Source organism: Tenrec ecaudatus, chromosome 1, assembly GCF_050624435.1.
Source record: "Tenrec ecaudatus isolate mTenEca1 chromosome 1, mTenEca1.hap1, whole genome shotgun sequence".
Taxonomy (NCBI): domain Eukaryota; kingdom Metazoa; phylum Chordata; class Mammalia; order Afrosoricida; family Tenrecidae; genus Tenrec; species Tenrec ecaudatus.
In genome coordinates, this window is record NC_134530.1 from 189,014,816 (window position 1) to 189,042,127 (window position 27,312).

At 41.3% G+C, this 27,312-nt stretch overlaps 1 protein-coding gene across 2 annotated transcripts in view; it reads right to left on the bottom strand.

The window, feature by feature from the left end:
• Positions 1 to 26,226, bottom strand: part of COP1 (COP1 E3 ubiquitin ligase) — a 199,783-nt gene extending 173,557 nt beyond the window's left edge. Inside the window, exons 1-3 of one of the 2 annotated variants that reach the window (XM_075527809.1) lie at positions 25,564 to 26,226; positions 8,202 to 8,261; positions 828 to 925 (exon numbers count right to left, since the gene is read on the bottom strand). In XM_075527809.1, coding sequence (XP_075383924.1) covers positions 828 to 925; positions 8,202 to 8,261; positions 25,564 to 25,970 — 565 coding nt within the window. In that variant the 5' untranslated portion in view covers positions 25,971 to 26,226. The remainder of the gene's footprint in view (positions 1 to 827; positions 926 to 8,201; positions 8,262 to 25,563) is intronic. The other variant, XM_075527804.1, reaches the window with a different exon arrangement.
• Between the last annotated feature and the right edge of the window lie 1,086 nt (positions 26,227 to 27,312).

Here is a 27,312-nt window from a genome sequence, read left to right on the forward strand (position 1 = left end):
TATGAAAGAGAAAAGCTGAGCATATTGCTCTTTAAAATGAAGAATCAGGTTTTTTAATCTGCATATACCCAATAGTAATCTACTCCAAGTCTAACCATATCTCAAAACTAATCTTTGGCATATTATTCATTTACAAAATAGACAAAACATTTACCACAGTATCAAAGGCTTTTCAACATGTGGAATCTTTCATAGGCACACTGGCCTCTGATTAACTATTATTCCAACTATTCACACTGAAAAACCCCAAACTCACTGGCTCTATTCCAATACATACAAACCCATAGGAGAGAGCAGAACTTCTACATAAAGTTTTCAAGGCTATAAATCTTTAGGGACTAGATAGTCTCATGTTTGTGCCATCGTGCTGCTGCAGGGTCTGAGTCACCAACCTTACACTTAGCAGTCCAACCCAAGTCTTCTCCCCTCCCACCCCCTTTCCATATTCCCCAAACACAGCTTTCCTCTACACATTAACCATTTCCCGTTTCTTCTCACTTCTGCCCCACAGGCAGCACAACACTGCAGAGAGGAAAGTGTATGGACCTCAGACTTTCTGCTCCATCCTCACATCCTGTCCAACCTTCTTTCTAGGCGGCAATCTAAGAGCTGTCTTTTCTTCGTTTGCTAATAGAAAAAGTTAATGCTGTGGTACTGGTAGCAGTTGGCATGCAATCTATGACACGCGCAGGAACTGAGGAAGCACCTGAGGGGGAGGAAAGAGCTGCTTACCTTAAAACTAGGGTCTCTGAAAATATCAGTGCTAACACACACTTGAAAGGATAGCATAAAGTATTTGAAAATCAAAGATCGTTCCAGACACTCACCCAGGAAATTAGGATACAGATGATCAATATTATCCACAACATAATTACACTTGGGACATCTATTATTGTCCTCCAAACTTTGATGAATACATTTGTAGCTATTGGGAAAGAAAAAACATGTATAATTAAATCAATAATAATCAATAAACAGATTGCAAAATAATGCATATTGGTCTTTATTCCTCATCAAATTTATTTCTATCTTTACTTTTATATCACAAACAAGGCACTTGGGGCATTTGTTAGATTAACAGCCTAGGAAAGTTATTTCAAAATAATTTCTAATAGCAAGCCAATTAAACATTTAAAAAAAGTTTTTAGTATTCACTACATTTTAAGTTTATGAAATTCAAATCATCCATAACACTGAGTAAATATCTGTGAGTTCGTTAAGAGATTATATTCACTCTAGTGCTGACTTCCGTAATAAATGAAAAACAAATTTAAACTTATAGGAAAACAGAAAATTTTTAAATAAACAAAAATCAGCAAACAAGTATGAAACAACTATAAAGTGAAGTAAAATTACATACTAGCTTTTACAAGTCAAGGAACCCTGGCAGCATACTGGGTTAGTTTAGACTGCTAATTGAATGGTCAAAGGTTTAAAACGGGCAGTCATCTTCAAAATGTTTGCTCTGTCCTATAAGGTGGCTTCTGAGTTAAAATCAACAAAGGCAACATGTTTTACCAACGAGGATGTAAAAAGTATAGTATGTAAATTAGTAACCAAATAAATAAATAGTATCAAAATTATGGATTACATTATAGATATGGACAATCTCAAAGATTACTGAAGGCAATAAAACAAGCATAACTTTTTGAGAAGGCAAATTGCATTAGAAACTTTGGGCTTGTGAACACTTATCTGACCTAGTGAGCTTACGTCAGGGAATTTGTCCTAAGGAAAGGAACAAAGATGTATATGTAATAAGAATGTTCACTGTAGGGTTGGTTATCTGTAAGTAGCAAACTAAACTGGACACAGCATTAGGAAATCTACTAAATATACAACAGCATTTCAAAAAGCTAATGAAAAAAATGGAATTAAACTATAATGGAATTTTTCAACACATTTTTAAAAGTCCCCTTGTATTTGTGAATGGAGCCCTGGTGTGGTTTCACATGGGACTGTGATCCCCAGGGTGGGCAGTTCAAAACTGCCAGCAGCTCCTTTGGAGAGAGACTGGGCTTGCTCCGGTAAACAGTTACATTCTTAGAAACCCACAGGGAGTCGCTATGAGTCAGCACTGACTCGATGACACTGAATTCTATCTGTGAACATCAAAATGCAATGCTTAAGCAGGCAAAAATATCCATACTATGATTTAAAACCATATGCCATAAGAAGTAATTTAATGTTATTAGTAGTTATCTCTTGAGAAATTAGATTAAAGGAAACTTCCTTTTCTTCCATTATATATTTCAGTAATGATGGACTTTTTACAAATGTGCACTTCCTCTTAATTAAAAAAAATTTTTTTTTTAAGATTTCTCAGTTAAACAATATGAGAAGAAACCCCAAACTACCAGGACCACCCATGAAGGAATCAGGACAAACCAAAGAACCTTGGCTCAGGGAACACACAGGCTAACTGTAATAGTGAAGGGTACACACACATATGAAGCTGAAATTGACAAATGTAATATACTAAGAATAAAGCACCTGTGTGCATCCAAAAACTTCACCAAAAAAGTAATGAGAACCCACAAACTGGGAGAAGGTTTTTAGCAATGACACACAGATAAAAGCCCTTATTACTAATATCTACAACACCCTCCTAGCCTGCAAAAAAACCATTAACTCCCTAAGAAGAACACCATTTGGAAAGTGGGGAAAAGACCTGAAAAGAAGTTCAACTAGGGAGGAGACCCAAATGACCAAAACACATGAGAAAATGTTCTCTATCATTAGCCATCAGAGAAATGCAAATTTAAACCTTCAGATACCACCTAACACCCTTACAGACAGCCCAAATCAGAAAATCAGAAAGCAACAAATGTTGGAGGAGATGTAGCAAGATAGGAACTTTCCTCCACTGCTGGTACAGATACATACAGCCACTGTGGAAAGCCATCTGGCAATATTTAAAGCAAATGGAAATTGAGTTACCTATGACCCAGCCATCCCTCTACTGGGCATATACCCCAAAGAGGTAAGAAATAGACAAAGAACAGTCCTCTGTACTCCAATGTTTATTGCAGCGCAATTCAAAATCACGAAGAATTAGACATAACCTAAATTTCAACGACAGACAAGTGGATTAATAAACTCTGGCACATACACACTATGGCACTTACTTAATCTGTCACCTTGCGAAGGGGTGGAATCTAGCCTGTCAATCAGGTCACAGCTTGATGGCCTCATATGGAGGTGCCACAGAGCTAAACAGCTCACTGGAGGCCAGATACACTCACTCCCTGCAAAATGCAAGACATTCCTGTTGTCAAGCCACATGGAGCTACACTGATAGCCCTGAAGTGCAGGAGCCATGTGGAGACCCACGCCAGAGCTGCGATACTTCCAACACCACTGAATCCACTAAGCTTTCCACCCATTGGCCTGTGATGTTCTTGCATTTGGCTTCATTGCATGGTTGCATGAGTCCAAAGAGTAATTTATGGAGTAGTGTCAACATATGTGGTAATGTCAGACTTATGGACTTGATCTGGACTGGGCTGGGATGTTTTCTTTTTTAAAAAAAAACATTTTATTAGGGACTCATACAACTCTTATCACAATCCATACATACATCAATTGTGTAAAGTGCATCTGTACATTCTCTGCCCTCATCATTTTCAAAGCATTTGCTCTCCACTTAAGCCCTTTGCATCAGGTCCTCTTTTTTTTTTTTCATGTTTTCTTAGTATACAATTACTCTTTGATATAATCTCTTTCACACATACGTGTCTCTGGGTTTGTTTCTCTAGTCTAACCAAACTAACACACAAACCAAGGAGTACTATACATCACTAAAAAGCACTGATAATAGCATGAAGCACAACGTGTCATGGGAAGAATTGGAGTAAATTATGCCAAGTGATGTTAGCCAATCACAAAAGGGCAAGTACAATCTGAGTCCACTGAGGCAAGTATAATCAGCCCAGGAAGCATAGAAGAAAAGCCGCTTATCTCACACTTTAGGGGTGAGGTACAGGGCAATTGAGCAGGGGACAAACCAAACCCAAGGATGTACATGTCATTAACAGAAAGTCCACAAGGCCGGCCCCAATCAGAGCCAAACTGACTCTCTCCATCTCCCCCGCCCTCCCCCCCAACCCTATCCCTAGATGTGCTAGAGAGGACAACACTAAACCTACAGGTTGGGAAGAGGGGCTGGCCTGACACGCCCACACAGAAACAAACCAAGAATGAAAAGGTGAGCGAGGGACTAGACCTCACACTGGCACAGCAAGCCCTGAGGACAAGTCCCTGCACGGCACTGCTAAGGCACAGTGAGGACTGTAGAGCTGACAACAGCTCGAGACATTATGTCCCCTCCCTGAAGCATACCGCAACAGAGGACAATACTGAGGACACCCAGCAAGGAGTGGGCTCAGTCTGACCACCACTACAGTGGGGTGAACCAAGAAGGGAACATAACAGATCAGCAACAGAAGCAAAGCAAAGCTACGAAACCCCTGAGGAGCCCCAAAATAGACCACAGGCTAGGAGAGGAAATTCCCGGAAATCTCTTGGACCAGTGGGGAAGGGAGATAGTCATAAAGGAAGAGACCTAAAACTATGTATGCTTTTTCATTTGGGGGGATTGGGGATATATTTTGCTAGTTTTTTTATTCAATCTTTTGTTTTCATTTTGTTTTGTCTTTGTTATTGTTGTTTTGCCTACCTACATAAGACAGGCATGGGAAACAAGCCCAAGGAGAAAGCACCAGAGGGACTTAGGGAGAAGAGGAAAGGGAAAGGAAAACAAATGCATTTCATGTCACCGTATATACTCAAGTATAAGCTGACCTGAGGATCCGTGTAGGCACCTACCGTATATACTCGTGTATAAGCCCCGAGTTTTTCAGCACCAAAAATGTGCTGAAAAACTAGGGTTAGGCTTATACACAGGTTAGTGGTACCCCAGCCAGGTGTAACATCTCGCTGCTACCTCCCCCAAGGTAAAGGGAAGAGTGCCTGTTACCTCACAGGTGATTGCCAATTCTCCACTGTTCATTCAAAGCCCTGCTGACACTGCAGGGCTTTGAATGTTTGTTGACTCACATCTAACCAATGGGGGGAGGGGGGGTCATTACCATGAAAGTTCTTTTTCAAAGTCTTGTTTTTTTATCCTATTAGAAATGGATACTCTTGAACCAAAACAAAAAACACCGATTATATGAGGCTGGTTTCAAAATGAAGGTTGTGTCAAGAGCAGAAGAGAGCAATAACAGTATTGCAAGTAGGGAATTCCGTGTTGACGAAAAGCAAGTGAGGGAGTGGCGGAAAATAAAGGCTGACTTGGGACAGATTCCAAAAGCTAAAAAAGCTCGTTGTGGTTTGATGTCTTTTTATGGGGCTCTGGAGAGTGAATTGCATAAATGGCTTATGGAGTGTCGTCAAAATGGTTACTTCATAACACGCATGGGAATCCGCATACCTGCTCTACAAATGGCTAAGGATGACAAATATAAAGTACCAGGCATTGAAAAATTTGCTGCATCAGCAGGATGGTGTACCCGCTTCATGATTAGGTTTGGCCTACTATGTTTGAGACAGAGAACAAAGATTTCCCAGAAATTGCCACAAGACCTTGAAGAAAAAATTATGTCATTCCAGTCATTTATTATAAAACAAAGAAGGATTTATAATTATGACCTGGCAGATATTGGGAATACGGATGAAACTGCCATCACTTTTGATCTTCCAAGTAACAGAACTGTGGCAAGTTTAGGAGAAAAAAACATTTTTCTCAAAACCACAGGAAATGAAAAAAAAACCATTTTACAGTTGTTCTATCATGTTTGGCTAATAGAACTAAGCTGCATCCTGTCATTATTTTTAAAAGAAAGACCTTGCCTAAAAAGATCAATTTCCCACCAAAAATTATTGTACATGCACATGTTAAAAGGCTGGATGAAGACGGAACCAAAAAATGGCTGGAAGAAATTTGGAACTGACGACCAGGAGTAGCCTTAAAGAAAAAGCCATCGTTACTTGTTTGAGATATGTTCAGAGCCCACCTAGCTGATGACATAAAAAAATTGGCAAAATCTAGTAAAGTTACTTTAGCCATTATTCCAGGTGGGCTTACATCTGTACTGCAGCCTCTGGATGTGTTAGATCTCTCTGGAGATAGTTGTACCTCGGTCCTTGGCTCCACACGAGAAAGAATTCACGCCAAAGCCTGGTTCGTAATCCAAGTGAGTTTTATGAGAGTTAGAAGAAGTTTCAGGTTTTATGCGGCACCCATAGTACTCCTCCTGACCATGCAGCCTGGCGGAGGCTGCTCAGTGTCAAGCAAAGATCTCTCTCTCCTCAAGGCTCCTGCCTTTTAAGGATTCCACGGGGAGGCATGGTGGACGACCCCTGATTGACCCCATTGGCTGAATTGAATTCACCTGGCCCAGGTGGGCCAATCAGGTTTAGCGCCCACCCCACAGGCGGGAAATCTGGGCCTCAGAGCATGTGCAGTGCGCCACACATTGTTCCCGTCCTTGGCTCTCTGGGCATGCGTTAATAGACATTCCCATCCCTGCGCTAGTCTGCCTAACAGATGAATCTTTGAATAAGCCTTTTAAAGACCGGGTGCAAAGGATGTGGCATGAATGGATGTCATCTGGTCAAGCCCGACTAACAAAAGGAGGAAATCTCATGAAGCCTGACATAGAGTTAATAGCAAAGTGGGTTCGAGATGCATGGGAAGACATTCCAGAAGACATGGTGCGACGTGCCTTCCAGAAATGTAGTATTAGTAATGCTATGGATGGCAATGAAGACTGCGCTTTGTATGAAAATGACAGCAGTGATGGTGATGACCGCGATCTCAGTGAGGACAGTGTCTATGATGACCTCACACCAGCCAAAGCTCTGCACTGGGATACAGATGATGAGGAGGTATCCAGTTTTGAAGGATTTTAACTCTGTACATTTTAGCTTGGTTGCTGATTGAGCTCAGGGAATAGTACTTTTAAGGTATCATTGTTGATACCTTATTGTTCTTGTTGAACCTATTATCCACTTACTGTGCTGGTTTACTAATGTCAAATGACTTTTTGTCCTTTTATTTATGTTTTTTATTTAAAATAAATATTTAAATACATTACCCCACTAGTGTCTCAATTTTTAGTAATTTTATTTTCATTTGTTTTGATGATTGAAACTCACCAATAGCTTCTGCATTTTCCACCCTAGGCTTATACTCGAGTCGATCAGTTTTTCTGGTTTCCCAGGTAATAATTAGGTACCTCGGCTTATACTCGGGTTGGCTTATATTCGAGTATACACGGTAATTGTGCCACAAAAACGGCATTAAAAATGTGATGAAATACTCGGCATATACATGAGTATGGTATATCTTTCTGTACAATAAAAATTGCCTTTTTAGCTAAGAGTATACATTTTAATCACTTAATATTTAAATTTTAATAAATAAAGCATATTATGTGCATGAACAAGCTATTTTAACTCCAAATTTCTTTTTAAATGACTGGCAGATTGAATCTATCAATGATGCAACATGCTGTAGATGCTATGGATTAAGCTAAAGAGCTTTAAAAAACAGTATTAACAACCACGACTCCTCATAAGTACATGGTATCAGTCCGCCCAATACCTTACTGAATTTCTGTATAAGATTATCAATGAGAATTGATATGAGTTTAATAAAGAAGTCAATATGAGCTAGAAATGGAAAGATTAAAAGAGCACAACTACAATATTAATGTGAAACAATTATTCTATGAGACTGATGTGACTGACATAATCTAAAAAAAAAGAACATATTGTTTAAAAAGAGAACAGAGGGCTTTTTAATTCTCTCCATCTTTTCCTCCTTATCATTCTCAGTTTACTTTACTGGTCTACTTACCTAGCCCCTCCAGAGAGTAAGCAGCCCTTAACATACCCTGGTTACCCATTGCCCCTGCTACAGTATCCACCATCCAAATGTGATTTTCTAAAACAACAGCTGAAACACTTAGGTAATTAGTTAGCAATTAATAAACCCAAAACTTTTATATCTATCTATAAGGCTTATGGTAAGCCTAAATATTTCACAGAAATTATGCAAGCCCCAATCAAAAGTTTGTGGCTTGCTAAAAACAATTCTATGGTTGCATAATTAGTTTTAAAAACAAATTCTCACTGGCAACATTTACACATGAAGAATTGCCAAAAGGCCATTTCAATGAATAAAATTATCTTACCAAAAGCTGTGGCCACATTTTGTCATGTATGCTTCCTCAATCATATCAAAGCAGATGGGGCTAAAAAGAAAACACAAAAATAAAGAGATACATCTTTTATTAACTAGAATTATTTCAAATTGGAGAAGGCTGGCAAAAATAGTAATAAAATCCTACTGCAAAGCATAGTTAAGAGTTAGCATTCTACCAATGAGATGACATTTCTACTTGGCTGAACTTTAAGGGACTGCTGGCAACAAAAAAAAAAAAGACATCAAGCTCCAAAATGAATGAATTAAATGGCTCTCATGTTGTAACTGAATCTATAGTTGTTTTTTTAAATCATTTTATGAGGGGCTCATACAACTCCCATCACAATCCACACATACATCAATTGTGTAAAGCATATTTGCACATTCACTGCCCTCATCATTCTCAAAACATTTGCTCTCCACTTAGAATCTACAATTCTTAATAGTGGAATGTAGTCATAAAGTCCTTAGCAAAATTCCACCATCTTCTATGAGCATCTCTAGTTAAATGCACCTTCCAAGGCTTAATGTTACTGTTTTTTGTTTCCTACCCCAAAGAAAACAAATCCCCTGAGTAATAAATTTACAATTTCATTTCTGATAAATACTCCAAAACATAAGCTTCCAAGCTTATTTGGCCTACTGCCCCCTTTTCAGAAAAAAATTATTCAACACCCACTGGTAATTAAAAATGTCTGTACCATAGCCCTCAATCCAGGAAAAAGTTTAGGTAACTTCTTTGCAGCACCTTTGAATCTTTCCAGCCTGACCCCACCACCTCTACCCATCAAGTGGAATCACCCACTGCCCTAAAGTAATGGAAGGAAGATGATGACAGAATGGCTAATGCTTAAATAGCAAACCATAGGGGAGAGACTTCAAAGAGTTTGTAGAAAAATCCTACTACTTTTTAAATCTACTTCAAGAATTTTTTAAAGTCCCCTCATATATACAAAGGGGTAAACAAACACACACACACACACACACACACACACACACCAGAATATTTTTTTCAAAGCTATGTATTTAAATTTTTTTTACAAAATAACATTATCACCTTCAAAGTACTCTCCATTACACTTAATACATTTGTCAAATTTGCAATTTGATTTTTGGAAACGTTTTTCAAACTCATCTGTTTGGATGGATAACAACAGCTCCCTCGTTTATTTTTTATTCACCTCTTCTATGCTGTGGAATCACACGTGTCGTCAAATCACATCTTTATTTGAGGAAACAAAAAGTGTCAGTTGCACGGAGTGAGGTCAGGTGCATGGAGCAAGAGAGGCAATGCTGTTGTTTTGCCACAACTGACACGCAGAAATGGCTGTGTGAGCAGGTGCATTATCATGGTGACAAAACCAGTCTCCTGTCTGCCACAAATCAGGCCTTTTTTGTTGCACACTGTTAAACAATCTTTTCAAAATCTCTAAATAGAAAGCTTGATTAACAGTCTGACCTGGTGTAATGAACTCCAAATGCACTGTCCCCTTCACATCAAAAACAAACAAACATCATCTGGATCTTTAATTTCTCTCGCTTGACAAGCTTTCACCATGTCTCATCACCAGTAATGATCTTGGTGGGGAAAGTCTCGATCTCTTGGCAGCTGTTCTTTCAAAGCATTTTTCTGGTTGATGCTCTTTTTCATCGTCAATCAGAATCCATGGCACAGATTTCCCAGCAACCCTTCTCATTCACAAATCTTCCATTAAAATTCACTAACCCAAGCTCCAAAATAATCCAGCTAACTTCCCCATCAATTCAATAGTTCGTTGTAGGTCTTCGAGCACAAATGCATGAATTCTTCTGACATTTCTATTTGGGAAGTTAACTGACATCCCAAACGTCCAGAATGAGGTTCATCACGAATCGAATCAATATTTTCCCTTTCTTGAAATGAGAAAACCACTCATACATTTGAGCTTTTCCCATAGCGCTGTCCTTGTAAGTTTTGTTCAACATCACAAGTTTCTGTGGCATTTTTTCCCAAACAGAAAACATTTGACAGCTGCGTGCTGTTTTCTTAAATTGGCCATCACAAAAACACAAGGTTTGAGCAAAACTGCTTTTACAAAACAATTCACTGTGACCAGAGAGAACCTTCCCAGGCAATGCCACTGAGTGCACTGACTCAGAGCGAGTTGCTCGATGCTCTCGTAGAGCGGAGAAAACTTGAGTCCTAGCAAGGCTCTACCCAGCCGGGTTTTCCAGGTTTTTGGCAAGGTGCTCCTTTGTATTACACATAGGTAAGTACCTATTTGTGTACCCATTTTATAGTTGTGAGGCACACACAACTGTTAAAAGTCACAAAGCTAAGCAGTGACACCGTCAGGATTCAAACTCCCATTCATGTTCTTCACCACTAGTAATACCGCTCCCTGCACCTGTGAGTTAAAATACCAATGCCAATCCCTTCTTCCTTATTTTCCTACAGAAACAACATAGTTTTGGCTAATGGAATATTAGGCCCTTATGCCTAGGTGGGCACTGTCTACTGTTAAGAAAAATATTTTTTAAGTCTTAACAAAAGAAATTTATCTTTCCCTTTTTTCAACGTAAAACTGTGATGTAATGCCTAGAGACATGTTGATCATCTTTTGGCTAAGAAACAAAAATAAGCTAAAAGATGGCTAAAGAGGATAATGAACAGTACTATTTCCTTGAGCAGCTGCATCAGCCCAGGACTACTTACCTCTGAGACTTCCCATCACATAGTAAAGTATATCTTACCTGCTTAAACTGCTGCTTATCAACTTTTCTGTTATCAGCATAAAAATCTATAAACTACCATTGAAAATTCATTCCATCTTTCAAGAAAGATTTAATGGGCATAACTATTATGTTAGAATACAAGGATATGAAATCTTAACAGTGTCAAACATGTAATCAGTGACTACAACATAGTGAAAGGACATTAAGAAGACAGTGGATGCAATGGAATCTGTAATAAATACAACTGAGACTTGGGGGTTGGGGAAAAGACTGAGAAGAACTCAACAAATTCAATGAATATGTTAGCATTTATTTAATGCAATAAAATAAATAAATATCTAACTGGTAAAATTTTTATAAGGGATGTTTCAATGCTTGAGAGTCTTGAAGTATGTAATTAAGAGAAAGGCATTCTCTTACATTGGATGCAGCACCACAATCACATGGCTTGGTGAGTTAACAAGGCCTTTACAGAAACAGACACTTCCTCTCACAGTGGCCTAAGAAGGCACCAGACTTAGTGAACCGCACTGCAAGTCTAAGGAGGTGGGCACACAACTATACTGTGTCCAGCCTGCACACAGCACACATGGCCTTCGATGTCAACTCTACACAATTACCTGCCCACATTTTTAAGGGGATAAAATGGTTAGCACATGTCCAGGTCACAATTAACAGCAGACTTAGATCATAAGCACTTCTTTACTCTGTAGCCTATTAAAATGGTGCATAAAAGAATTTTTTAAATTTTAAACATAAAACCTCAAAAATGAAGAGAAAAGGAAAGGAGATATTAGTGATACAGATATTTCAACAAATTTTCATAGGACAGAACGCATATACAGAAAGAGGTGCCAATGAATCAAGGTCAAGAAAGCTATAGGCCAGGATTAAACAAAAAGCCTAACTCACTGCCATCAAGTCGATGCAGACACATAGTGACTCTACAGGACTGGAAAGAACTGCCCCTATATATTTCAGACACTGTACCTGTTTACAAAAGTGGAAAGCTCTTTTTCCCACAGAGCAGCTGATGGTTTCAAACTGCTGACCTTGCAGATCGCAGCCTGATACATAAACTACACCATCAGGGCTTCTTGTAGATGAGGGTAGATATGAAAGTCAAAACTCAAAGAAAAGTCAACCTACACGACATAAACCCTACAGAGATTTAACCCCTGAAGATGTTAACTCTGAAAAAGGATAAGAAAATCCAGATAAACTGGATGATGGGGAAGATTAATTAGAAACAGGAATATGAACAGGGAAGTACACAAGTGTGCAGCAAATGATTAAGGCCCTTTGACTGCTAACCATAAGGTTGGAGGTTCACTTGAGTCCGGCTAAGGAAAAAGCCTGGCAATCTACTTCCAAAAGAAATTAGCCATTGCAAACCCTCTGAAAGACAGCTCTTATACTGAAACACAGAGGTTGCCATGAGTAAAAACCAACTCAATAGCAACTGGTTAGTAGTTATTCAAAGTGTGGTGCATGGATCAGTGTAACTCCAAGGATTATGTTACAACCCCCTAAAGAGTTTAACACTTTAAACTTCTACTGAAATTTAATGTAATGTTGTTTAATTTTTTGATGGGGCTTACTAAATTGTCTCTTTGTAGCACATTTTATTATGTTTTTCTAAAATTTCAGTCTGCAACAAAAAAATAACTTAGAAGCAACAACTTATCTTTCACCACAGCTAGTTCTAGCAGCCCTAAAATTGAGCGGCTCCCAATTTTGCACTGCCTCTTCTAGAAGTGCAGCCAAACATTTACTTTCTTTTCCCTAGAACTGTGTTGAAAGGCTAAATATTCACATCATGTTCAATCCAAGCAGTAAATCAAGAAATGGGAATATCAACATATTTAGTGAAAATGGAGGCAATATAGTATAGTATAGGTAGTGAAGTTAGGATGCCAGTGTTAAAGCCTAATTCTTCCATTTACTAATCATATTGTGACCAATTATTTAACCAAAATATGCCTCATTTCCCACATCTGTGAAGATGTAGGTGCTAATCGCAGTATCAGTCTCATCTTGCAGTAGTCACTGAGACTACAACAACTTATAGTATCCCTATGGGCCAGAGCAGAATTGTCTCATAGGGGTTCCTAGGCTACAATCTTTATAAGAGCAGATTCCAGTTCTTTCTACTTCGATAAAGAGTTACCGTCTCTGAAAGTCAGTTGGGTAGTTCAACTCTGTCCTATAAGGCTGCTGAGTCAGAACCAACTCAATGGCAGTGAGTTCGTTTCTGAAGAAACAGTTTCTTGAGACTATGAAAAGGGAGGCTCTGGTTGCTTTTCATTGTACAGAAAGAAGTCCATCCTAATTCTTTTTCTTTCTTTCTGAAATCATGTTATCAAAACATTAATTTAAAAACAAAACCAGTCCCCTTGCATAAAACCTTACAGTCCCAATACTAATTTTTAAAACTCAAAAAAATTCACCAGTTTGTGGGGAAAAAAATATATATCCAAATGCTCTATTCAGAAGGTAGAGATATGAAGGGGTTGCAAAATGTTTGTGAAAAAATTCCTTTATCTTCTAATTCTATTCTCCGTAAACCCTTGTATCAACCCACCAACCTTTTCAACAGCACTTTAATTATGGCCAGCAACTGTGGGGCCACAATGATTAAGCATAAAGTTGGTGGTTCAATCCCACCAGCCGCTCGACAGGAGAAAGGTGTAGCAGTGTGTTTCCGTAAAAATTACCTGCAGGGTCACTACAAATCAGAATCAACTTGATATCAATAATTTCTAATAGAACATTTTTAAGACTCAAGATCAGAAAAGATCTTCCTAAGAAATCATTTTATAAGCTTTAGTAATAATACCATGACATCTGTTTGAAGCTGCTTTAAAGAAAACTTAGAAACAAAATGTCTTAACATATTAACCTTAGTCCACTTTCAACAGTGCCATAAATGCATATTTTGGAACTGGTCTTAGCAACCACAATAAATCAATTGTGGACATTTGTACTTTCCAATAACATTCCAATTTTAAAAAACATTCAAAGAGTGTTGACTACATTCTAAAGGGCCCTGGTGTGGCATAGAAGATTACACTTTGGGCTGTTAGCCTCAAAGTCAGCAGTTCAAACCCACCAGCAGCTGCATGGGAGAACAATGAGGGTCACTATGAGTCAAAATTGACTCAATGGTAGTAAAAGTAAAACGACATACAAGAGGAACCCTGGTAGTGCCTTTAGGTTAAATACTGGACTGCTAACCGAGAGGTTGGTAATTCATATCCAACAGGCACTCCAAAGGACAAGGATGAGGCCATCTGCTGCCTTAAAGATTTACAGCCTTGGAAACCCAATATAAGGTCACTAAGAGTCAGAACAGATTCCATGCCAGAGGGTTTGGTTTGGATTTAAATTACATAGTAGGTACTGGGAATAAAACAATGAACAAGACAAAAAAATATCTCTTCAAGGTATTTGCAATCTGGTGGGAGAGATAAACAAAAACATATCTCATATATTATATAGCAAAACTACCAGTACTCATTTCCAACTCAGGGCAACCCTCTTTGTGTCAAGCTGGAACCAAACTCCATGGTGGATTTTTGTTTTTAATATATTTTTAATTGTAAATGCATAGAGGTGTTTATTTTAGATTATCTTTGTTTCCAACAGTTCAACTACTAAAAAAATTCCCCAATAGTGTGCCTTCACCCACTCCTTGATCTCTCTTCTCCCTCTTGTGGGCTTTCCTCTTCTGTTCCACCCAACTTTGCACCCTGCAACAGTCTGGCCCATAGTTTTCTCTTCCCTCTCTTGTCCTCCCCACCCGTAGCAGCCTCAAGTCTATTCTCTTTGGTGTAAGAATCTGTATTTGGTTTAGATTTGGCTTGTTTCATTTTCGTCCCCTCGTATCAGTGGTCTCATACATTTGTCCTTTTGTGGTGGACTAATTTTACTCAGTATCATGTTCTCCAGGTCCATTCATGTCATGAGGTCTGTCGCGGTTTCCTCGTGGGTTTTTAGCAATGCATACTATTTCGTTGTGTGCATGTACCAGTTTCTTTATCCATTCTTCTACTGATGGGTATTTAGGTTGTTTCCCACTTTTTGCTATTGTGACTTGTGTTGCAATGAACATGGGTGCACATGCTCCATAGAGTGTTTAAGACTAATGGTAACAATAAAGCAGAAAAGGGCATTAAGTTTTAGATTAGAAAAAAAGGTTCCAATTTTAGACAAGACAATCAGGGAAAGGTCAAGGAGAAGTTACTTGTTAACTAAATATGAGGAACTGATCTTTGAAGAAACCTGTAGTGATGAGAGCAAGTGCAAGTATCCTGAAGTAAACATTTACTAGGCATGTTCCAAGAACAGCACTATGGTTAAAACAAAATAAGTGAGGGGAGATTAGCAAAAACTGAGGTCAGATAAGTAATGAGGAATGGACAAAACCAAAACCCTCTCCAGGGCACGTTAAAACCCTTCCTTTACAAGCAGCAGTTCCAGCCTGTGCTCAGTTACGACATTCAGCTCCTAGTGCATTTGTTGTGACAAAAAGCCCCCCCAAAAACTAAAGTGTGCTTTCTTCCACAGGTGGAGTTCAATGTTACTAGAAGTAGCATAAAGGTCGGGAAGAGATTAAAGTGTGTTGGAGTGACTTTCGTGCTGAAATGAATCACTAAATCAGCGGTTCTCAATAGGTGAGTTGCAACCCCTTGGGAGGTCAAATGACCCTTTCACAGAGGTCACCTGATTCATAACAGTAGCAAAATTACATTGATGAAGTAGCAACGAAAATAATTTTGTAGTTGGAGAGCACATGAGAAACTGTATTAAAGGGTCACGGCATTAGGAAGGTTGAGAACCACTGTACTAAATAAAATTTCTGGGCCATGATTGGCTCCCCTACTGATTTTTGTATTTTAATCTTGGTGTTCTCTACTGCCTAATCAATTGTGTTGTTAGATATCATCAAATCAAATTTGACTTGGAGCCAACCCTGTGTGACGGAGAACTGTCCCATAAAGTTTTCTAGACACCACTAAATGTGTAATGTTGGTGAAATATTCTACTGTAATTAGGCTTTTGTAGTTTACAGATAAAACAGATACAAGTGAGAGAATCACCTTACAACAAACCACAAATAAAAACAGGCTAGGCTTCTAAAAACAAAACACTTTAAAGTTCTGAACTCAAGATGAACCTAAGGATTTCAGTGCAGACAAATATGGATTCTTTACTAAACCCCATGCCTTCCAGTCCATTCTGACTAATACAGACCCTAGAGGGAAGAGCAGAACTGCCCCTTTGCATTTCCAAAGCAGTAACTCTTTATTAGGGCTATATAACAGATAGATCCACAATTGGTGCCCATGGAAACAGCAGCCAAGAAATCAAATGACATGTTGCATTGGGCAAACCTGCTGCTGCAAAAAAAAAAAAAAACTGGTAAAAGAGCAAAGCCATCATTTCAAGGACTTAGGTGCATCTTGCAAGCTATGGCATTTTCAATTTCCTTAGATTCATGGTAACGATGGATAACAAATAATGAAAGTCAAAGAACTGCTGCATTTAAATGAGGATTTGGGTAAAGCAGAGTAGATGCACTATGGAAAACCAGAAGAACAACAAAGCTGTCTTGGAAGAAGCACAGCCAGAATGTTCCTTAAAAGCAAGGCTATTGTCTCAGGTACTTTGAACATAATTTCTGGAGGGACCAGTATCTGCAGAAGGATCGGAGGAAAACCATCAATGAAGTGGACTGGCACAGTGGCTACAACAATGGGCTCAAACATAGCGACAATTGCCAGGATGGCACGGGACCCAGCAGTGTTTCATTCTACTGTATACAAGGTTGCTATGACTCGGAACTAACCTGATGATACCTTACAACAATTAAAGAGAACTTTGAATTTTCATTAAAATAGTTCACTTCAGGTGTTTGTAATTTCAAATCCCTGGGATGGAAAACATGATTGGCTCAAAAGAGTCATTTAAATCTATTTCTACAAGCCATAGTTACTGTTTTAGTCACACTTAAAAATAGCACCCTCAAAATTAAATTTCCTGAAAATAAAAACATAGATGATGATGCTGTTGTTGTTAGGTGTCATAAGTTGGTTCCAAGCCCTAGTGATTCTACGCACGGCAGAACCAAAGACTGGCTAGCCTGCGCCAGCCTCACAACTGATCCTCTGCTGGAGGCAACTGTTGTGGCCACTAGAACTATAGACACCTCAGTCAAACGCCCTGCCATTGAGTACATGCAGACTCACAAGGAAACTAAAAGACAGGACAGACTGCGCTGTGACTTGCTGAGACTCTAACTGCTTGCAGCAGAATAAAGCCCTGGCTTTGTCCTGAAGAGGGGCTTGTGTTTGGGAAATGCTGACCATTCAGTTAGGAACTGAACAGGTCATCATGACGCCACCAGTGCTCCGTTTCAAAACAAGGGTAGGAAAGAGAAAATAAGCCAGTTTTATTATAAAAGAGCTAAAAATCAATAATCTAAGTTTCTACATTCAGAAACAAATTAAAAAGAAATTCAAAGTGAACAAAATAAAACTACCTCCTAAAAAAATCAATGAAGTGGAAAATAAAAGAACTATATAGAAAATCAAGGCTACCAAAATTAGTTATTTGAAAAGAGCAATAAAACTCAATCTTCTAGTAAACTTTTCAGTGAGAAAATGCAGACTACCACATGGTGAGGGAGGCAGGGAAGGAGGAAGAGACATAAGGAGAAGGGAAACATCTCTTTAGACCCTGAAGACATTAAAAGAATAAGGAAATTTTATTAATTCAGCAATATATATGAAGTGCACAAATTCCTTAACAAGCTATTAAGAATATTCAAGAAATAGAGAAATGAAAGCCAAAGTAATTTTGAAAAAGGAGAAACAAAATTAAAGTGAGGAAGGTAGCATTGTCATGTAAATAAACGGAGCTCAATTAGGAGGGGGAGGAGGGAGTACTCCAACAGTAAACCTACCTACACATGACTGATTTCAACCAAGGTACCAAGTAAATTTAATGAACTAATCTTTTCAAAACATGTTGTACATCAGATACCATCAGAGGAGTTAAAGACTCAGCCCTTACCACACATTATATACAAAAACTAATTTCAAACAAATCCTATTCCTAACTATAAGAACTAAAGCTATAGAGCTTCTGAAAGAAAACATGCAAGAACATCTTTGATTGCTGACACACATAAAAAAAAAACAGACCATAAAAAAAGGAAATAATACTCAGGACTGAATCAAAATGGAAAACCTTTATACTTCAAAAATCATCATTAAGAAAATGAAAAGTAACAAAGCTAGGAAACTGGCAGTAAGTCAAAATGTATTCCTACAAAATCATAGGAATCGTTATTAAACAAAAACATTAGAATACACACAAGTTACACAAATGACAAGCATAAGAAACATGCTCTACACCATCAGTTATTAAAAACAAAAACCAAACTCAAAGCCCTTGAGGTAGTTAGTTCAAACCTGCCTGTCACTCTGTGGGTAAAAGATGAGGCAGTCTGCTCCCATAAAGGTTTCTGGTCCCAGTAACCCTTTGGAGTAATTCTACTCTAGTTTTAATAGGGTCACTATGAGTTGGAATCGACTCAGTAAAAGTGGGTTTGGGGAATAATGGAAATATAAGGAGCCCTGGTGGTGTAGTAGTTACAGATTGGCTGCAATCTGCAAGGTCAGCAGTTCAAAACCACCAGTCACTCCAAGGGAGAAAGACCAGACTTTCTTCTCCTACACAGTATTGAGAAGTCACAGAGGCAGTTTTTACTCTGTCCTACAGGGCTGCTATAAGTCAGCATCGACTCAACAGCAGTGAGTTTGGTAATGAACTACTAAGCAACACGGTCGGCAGTTCGAAACCAATAGCTGCTACCCAGGAGAAAAATGCGGTTATCTTTTCCTGTAAAGATTTACTCTTCAAAACCTTATTTAGGTTCATAGAGAGTCATAATCTAGTAGATGGCAGTGAGTATGGTAGCTTTATACAAATAAAACAACAAGAACTAAAAATCATGACAAGTTTTATTTTCTTAATTTTTTAATAGCATGAAAATGTTATGGTAGCAACAATGGCCAACAGCCTGCTCTTCAATGATAAATGAATCAAAGATAATGACTGCCAAAAGCACTATGTTGACAATTGTAAGGCATCTTTTTAAAAAAAAATAATCATTTTACTGGGGGCTCTTACAGCTCCTACAACAATCCATACATCAATTGCATCACGCACACCTGTACATATCTTGCCATCATCATTTCCAAACATTTCCTTTCTACTTGGGATCAGCTGTTCTTTCTTCCCCTCCCACCCTCGTGAACCCCCAATAATACATAAATTAATTTATTTTCATATTTTACACCATCCGCTATCTCCTTTCACCCACGCCTCTGTTGTTCATCACCCTGGAAAGGAGAGAGAGGATATACGTTGATCATTGCAATAGGCTCCTCCTTTCTCCCCCCACCTACCTCCTACCCTCATCATCTCACTACTCTCATTTTTGGTCCTGAGGGGTTTATCTGTCCTGGATTCTGAATGTTAAGAGCTATTATCTATACCAGTGTACATGCTCTGGTCTAGCTGGATTTGTAAGGCAGAACTGGCATCATGATAGTGAGGAAGGAGAAAGCATTAAAGAACTAGAGGTGCTATACTGGTCCCTTCCTTGTGACCCTTCTGTGAGGGGATGAGTGAGACGACATCTTAACTCAAAAGAATATGTGGAATCTGCAATGAGATGAAGAAATAATTGCAATAATGCCAAGCTATCGTATTACAATTTCATACTTAGTCTTTCTTCACATTAATTCATAACAGAGTCGATCTTGATAATGTGACACATGATACGCAGTCCCCTGGTTAATGATATGAGGGGATATTAAGACTAACCTTGTTCTCCCAAGAAGCTCTGCATCTAGTGAAAATACATATCTGGCTACAACTTGAAGATTAACAGGGACTTCCAGTGTTAGCAAAGGTCAATTCAGCTAGTTGGCAAAGTTCATGCAGAGGTGGTGGTTATGTGACAGAATGAAAGAAAGGAGGCACTCTACTCAAGCACTCCCTCAATGCATGAATACTTTCGTTTATTGAATTGATACTCTATGATGCTCACTCTCCCGACACAACTGCTGAAGCCAAAGTGGGTGAACAAGTAAATGTGGTGAAGAAAGCTGATGGTGCCCGGCTATCAAAAGAAATAGTGACTGGGGTCTTAAAGGCTTGAAGATAAACAAGCGGCCATCTAGCTCAGAAGCAACAAAGCCCACATGGAAGAACACACCAGCCTGAGTGAGCGAGTGATCCCAAAGGGATCAGTTATCAGGCATCAAAGAACAAAAATTCATCATATCATTGGCTGCACACCTCGCTGAAGGCAAATGGGTGCATAAGCAAATGTGGTGAAGAAAGCTGATAGTGCCCGGCTATCAAAAGAGATAGTGTCTGGGGTCTTAAAGGCTTGAAGATAAACAAGCGGCCATCTAGCTCAGAAGCAAAAAAGCCCACATGGAAGAAGCACACCAGCCAGTGCAATCACGAGGTGCCAAAGGGACCAGGTATAAGGCATCATGCAAAAAAAAAAAAGAATGTGTGTGCATGTGTATATATATATATATATATATATATATATATATCACATTGAATGAAGGGGGAAGTGCAGAGTGGAGACCCAAGGCCCAAGTGTCGGCCACTGGAGATCCCCTCATAGAGGGGTTTAGGAGAGGAGATGGGGCAGTCAGGGTGCAAGGTAGTACCGACAAATAGCACAGCTTTCCCCCAGATCCTGGATGCTTCCTCCCCCCAACTACCATGATCCGAATTCTACCTTGCAGGGCTGGATAGGGCAGAGGTTGTACACTGTTACATATGAGGGCTGGAGGCACAGGGAATCCAGGGTGGATGATACCTTCAGGACCAAGGGTGTGAGGGGCGATGCTGGGAGAGTGGAGGGTGAGTGGGTTGGAAAGGGGGAACTGATTACAGGGATCCACATGTGACCTCCTCCCTGGGAGAGGGACGGCAGAGAAGGGGGGGAAGGGAGACTCCGGATAGAGCAAGATATGACAAAATAATGATGTATAAATTACCAAGGGCACATGAGGGAGGGGGGAGCGGGGAGGGAGGGGAAAAAAAAAGAGGACCTGATGCGAGGGGCTTAAGTGGAGAGCAAATGCTTTGAGAATGATTGGGGCGGGGAATGTATGGATGTGCTTTATACAATTGATGTATGTATATGTATGGATTGTGATAAGAGTTGTATGAGTCCCTAATAAAATGTAAAAAAAGAAAAGGGAAAAAAAAGAAAGAAAAGAAAATGATTAGGGCAAAGAATGTACAGATGTGCTTTATACAATTGAAGTATGTATATGTATGGACGGTGATAGTTGTATGAGCCCCTAATAAAACGTTTAAAAAAAAAAAAGAAAGAAAGGAGGCAGAAGAAAAGAAGTCAACTCCCATGTACTCATGCATACTAGCAAGATCCACAGTTCAATTAAATGGACCATGTAAGAAAATTTGGAAATTCAAAGTAAAGACTTTCTTTGTAAAATAAAAACCCAACTTCACACACAATACCACTCTCTTCTGGAGGTTTTTCCACTCACAAATGAACTGTTCTTGGGGGCGAGGGCCTGGGGGAGGGGGACCACATGTGATTATCACCTAGAGAGCTTTTGCAAACTGCTGCCTCCAGCTCCACACCTCTTAGGATTTCCCCTCTTGGATGTAGAGTGGGCAAGTAGGAGGGGGGGCAGTAGTAAAAATTATCCCCTGGTACACATAAGAGCTCAAAACACAGGGAATCCAGGGCAGATAAAACCCTCAGGACCAATAATAAAAGTCGCAATACCAGGAGAGAAAGTGGGAACCAATCACAATGATTTACATATAACTCTCCCCCAGGGGGATGGACAACAGAAAAATGGGTGTAGGGCGACAGCGGTCTGTGTAATACACGGGGGAAAAATTTTTTTTTAATTATCAAGGGTTCATGGGGAGGGGGGGGAGGGAGGAAATAAGCTGATACCAGGGCTCAATTAGAAAGAAAATGTTTTGAAAATTATGCAGGCCACATATGTGTATGGTGTAGTTGTACTTTCATTACGAAATCAAAACCCACTGCTGTCCAGTCAATTCCCATTCAGACTGACTGGAGAGAACAAAAGTACTCGTTAAGTTTCTGAGACTCGTTAAGTTTCTTTACAGGAGCAGATAATGTCCATCTTTCTCCCACTGGTAGAGCATTGGGTTTGAACTGCCAATCTTTGGTTAGCAGCCCAACAATTATGCCACCAGGATTCTCACTCTGTCGTACAGGGTCACCAAAGCCAAAATCTACTTAATGGCAATGAATGTGGTTGCTTTGAGTAAATAAAAGCATTTGATTTTATAAATCTGAAAAGAAAGCACAACATGGAAAATTGTAAGATCTGCGTTCTCATTTGTCTTCCATGCAGGAAATTCTGCCAAAGAACCCTGTGTGCAGCCACTACCTGTAGAGCAGAGGCATACGTGTTACTACGATGACAAACATCAGGTTGCAATTGAGATTCCTGAATAAGACAGAGTGGAAAGAAAGGTATAGAGCTCTACTTTCAAAAACCAGCCAATCATATAGTCAATCATGGGATGATACAGCACTAACTCTGTTGTGCATGTAGTCACAAGAGAGTTGTGACTTTGAGTTGAAGGTCTGAGCCTACTGGAGAACAGCTAACTCCAAGGGAGTTAACAGCAAAACAATCTGAAACTAAATTACTTCTCTGGGTCTGGATAGGGATATAATTATATTAGCATTATATTAAAATAGAAAGTTCTATATAACTACAGAGAATTGCTATAAGAAAAAAAAGGAGTTGAAAAGAATAAACATCTTTATCTATATGAAGTTACCATCACCATTCAAGCATGGGTCTGATTTAGATATAAAAGCAGAGTATTTTGGATTGTTTCCCAGTTTGATCCTCTCTGAGGGATACTAGACAAGACCAACCAGAGCCAATTAAAAATGAAAAGCATTTCTCAGTCTCATCTAATAAGCCAAATCTAGACAGAAAATCTAAAAGCAATTATGATTTTGTCTAACCAACTTTACTATACGTATGTGTGTGTACACACATACACAGTAATGAGATTCCTAAAAGTGAACTACTCAATAGTTTTAAGTGAAAATTCTCAATGGACACTTCTACACTAGAGTATATTAAAAAAACCAGAATAATCTAAGAAAAATGATTAGGGCTCAAGAGACTAGGCTGAAATTTTGAAAAGTCAGGCAATTAGGTGATGAGCTAATAAAAATTGTAATAAACTTGCTTCTTAAAAAAAAATTCATGCCTACTGCTTATATTCCTTCTACCTTCTTCACACCCACTGCTGTCTACCTAATTCTGAAGCATTGGGCCTTTATAAGGCAGAGTAGAACTGCCCTAGATGGCATCTTGTTATCAGGAAGAACCAGTTCCTGGGAAAGGAAGTGTTGCTTGGTAAAGTAGAGGGGCAGCAAACAAGAGGAAGACCCTCTTGGCACAATGGCTGCAATAATGGTGAGGACAGTGCAGGGCTGAGCAATGTTTTGTTCTGTTGTACATTGGGTCACTGTGAGTCGAAACAGACTCTACAACATCTAACAACGACGGCATTTGAAGCTGACATTAGTTTAGCATTTGATGTTTGTTTGTTATCAGTCTACTGAAAATTGAAATAGTAACTACAGAAACTAAATATCCACTTTATTAGCTTCTAACTTACCATCATGTGGTACCCTCTAAACAACAACAAACTCACTGCCATCCAGTCAATGCCGGCTCATAGCAGCTCTATGGGAGAGGGTGGAATTGCCCATGGGAGTTTCTGAGACTGGAACTGGTAACAAGGATAGAAACCGCTGGCTTTCTCCCTGAGAGTGGCTAGAGGTTTCAAACTGTTGACCTTCTGGATTGCAGCTCAACTTGTAACCACTATGCCACCAGGGCTCTGTGGCACTCTCTACTGGGTATAAATTCAAACACCTTTTAATTTCAACAATAAACTGCTAAATCACAGTGGTTCTCAACCTCCCCTAATGCCACAACACTTCAATACTGTTCCTCATGTTGTGGTGACCCCCCCAACCCCGACCATAAAATTCTTTTCACTGCTACTTCATAACTGTAATTTTGCTACTGTTATAAAACAGATGACCCCCCCCCTAAGGGGTCACGACCCACAGGTTGAGAACCGCTGTGCTAAAATTATCTATAAATAGCGTTCACAATGATGGACCAGTTTCATTCGATAGGAAAAATGAATTGACTCCTAGTCTAGAATCATGTAAAACAAAAGCAGACATAAGAATGAAGGCAGAATCATTGTTCTACAGGAGTCATTACTGTAAATCGAGTAACTTCTCAAGGAATTCCAACTTCTAGTTCTATGGCAGTTAATGACACCAACAGAGATCAGCCTCAACCCTGGAAGTGAATCAACTTCCCCCCAGATGCTGCAAACTAACTTCCTACTTCACTAATACCAAGTCTATCAATTTCCTCCAGAAGAAAAGCACAAGACCTACTCTGCTTATTCCACTAAAAACAGTTCCTTCCCTATAGTTCAATCAATAATATCCAAAGCCCAATGAAAACCCCAAAACACTAAGCAAGGCAATCAACTTCATCTTTCACTTAATACGGCTAAACCCCTCTATACAAAGTATCATTGCTGTGTATACTTTGTACAACACTGTTTATCACTGCAGGATACTCTGTTAAAGAAGGGGGATACAGTTGTAACTAACACACTACACTGATGTTTAATAAATGCTCTTCCATCTTTGAAGACATTCATCTGAAAAGTCTATTTTTTTTAATAGACAAACGGTTACCGGTACAGGTGGCCAAACTTTGATATCTGAGACAGGATCTACTTACACTGACTGTACACGCATACGTAGAGGCTGTTGTTGTTAGTTGTCATTGTTGTCGGGCGCGGAGCGGTTTAGACTCAAAGGGACAAGAGACCCAAACAGTGCCCAGTCGTCGGCCACCCTTACGAGGGTTGCCATTGGAGCCCAGCACTGTCGTCACTGTGTCGATCCATCTAGTTGAGGGTCTTCCTCTTTTTCACAAATACTACTTCCCCATAAAAGAGTCTATGCCCAAGTTTCAAAGCCCATCCAGGATGCTTCCAATAAGCAAATTCTGATCCTCCATTCCATCCCTCAGCCTCCCGGAAAGTTCCATCCTTGACACACGAAATTCCCCTCAACAAGTAATCAGACGGATTTGGGGTGCCTACACTACCAGGAGGGCAGAACATGGAAAGCCCGACCGTCTTTCCCAACTTTCAGTACCGACAACTATCTCTTAGAATCTCCCCAATCCTATTTATTAATCCTGAAACTGTCTTCGCTTCTCTCCACCACCTAAACCTTTGCCAAACCTGCCCTAAGGACTCGACACCCCACCCCACCCCCGCGTCCCCAGCCGCTAGTCCCAACCTCCGGGCACCGCTCGAACCCCCGCACACCCCACCGCAGCACCAGTGCCCAAGCTCTCCCACAGGCTACCCTCGCACGGGACCCCGCCGGCCACGCCGGTAAAAATCTGGCGGAGAGGCGGGGGGCGTGGGGTGTTAATCCGACATACCACACGAAGTCGTTGCTTTTGTCCTCGTAGGAGTTGATGAGCCCGTTGCAGAGCGGGGTGGGCAGAGGTCGCTTCCTGCTGCCGCTGCCCAGGCTGGAGCTGCTCCCTCCGCCGCCGCCGCTGGGCCTGGCCGTGCAGCTGAGCCGGGACGGGCCCCCGGACACCGCCCCGCCGCCGCTGCCCGACGCGGCGGCCGCCACTAGCACAGGCCGCGCCGGAGCCCCGAGGCCGCCCGACCCCGCGGCCTGGGCCGCCCCGCCAGACACCAGCGCCGCCGCCGAAGCCGCCACGGAAGGGGGCGACGGGGAGGAGGATAAGGACGAGGAGGCGGAAGTCACCGAGGAGGCCGCGGAGGAGCCGGGGCTCGTCCCAGCGGAGCCCGATCCGGCTGGGCGGCTACCGGACATCGTGACTCCCTCCCCTCCGGCAGGGCGCTCGGAGGAGAGGGACTGGGAGCACGACCCGCCGCCGCCTCCCCTCCCTCAGCCTCAGTGCATCGTGAGGGCGCGCGCGGCGCCGGGAGGTGGAGCCGAGGAACAATAAAGTTGGGTTTTCTCAAGGCATCCACACCGCGGGCTGCGCAGGAGGGGGCGGAGGAAACTAATAAAGGAGAGTGGGAACCACTACCGCTCTGGAGGCCGCCGCTCGCCGCCGCCGCCGCCGGCCCCGCCGCAGCCAACCCCGGCGCGCCGTGGGCAGGCCGTGTGCGCGCGCGCGCGCACGCGCGCCGGAAGGGGCGGGAGCGGCGGGGGATACAACTTTCTTACGGCGCACGGCGCGCCTGGCGACCGCGACGGCGGCTTAGCAACCAGAGGATCCCGGGTCCAAAGCTGTTCTCGTCGGTGACGCACCGAGGGGAAGACGGTCGTCAGGGAGGGACCCGGCGGAGGGAGATGAGAATCCGTGGCGGCTTGTGGCTCCGGGTGCCGGGGAAGGAGAAGGAGGTGGGAAGCGCTGCTCGCCACGCAGCTGCACACCGCAGCCCCGGTCGCAGGCCCGGCCGGGTTGGCAGCGGAGCCGGGCGGCCACCCGGGTGGAGGCAAGGCACACGCCTACGCATGCGTCGGAGGGGCCACATTCCTGCGCGTGAAGGGAGCGGTCGCTGTCTGGGAGACAGGCTGTGTGACCCAGTGGCCACGACCAGACAGGTTCTTCCCGATCCGTGATCGAAGGCGCGGTAGAGAACGCCGGCGGGACGCACGAAGGAACTTGCTCGTACCGAACTGAACTGAGCGTCGCGGTGTGGGGGCTCTGCTAGGAACCGAGCAATTCTCCAGCGTTGTCAGAATTCATTTAAAGTGAACGTTGCAATGCCACCAATTTTACCGGTTCGACCCTGACCTGACTCCTGTATTTGAAAAGTGGCTTATTAAGTTGGACAGCAACAACACGGGAAAACAAATTATCCACCGAGAAGACCCGTCCGTCACCACCTCGGTTTAATGTGGCACTGGGTAAATTTCAGGGTCATGTCCGACTTCACCATTCTATGATTAAGTCTTCCAGGAAAAGACCCTGGTTTTTAGTATTGTCGTGAGGGAGAAAGGACGTTGTGTAAAAAGTTACAGCCTCGGAAACACGGGGGCAGTTCTCCCATGCCCTGTGGCGCGCCAGAAGTCAGCTTCGACTTGGTGGCAGTGAGTTTGGTTTGGTTTTGAGATTGAAAAAGCCTACAGGGAAGCCGGGGCCTTTGAACTTCACCAGAGGTCTGAGGCAGGGCGCCTAACTGGCTTGACCCTCTGCTCCAGA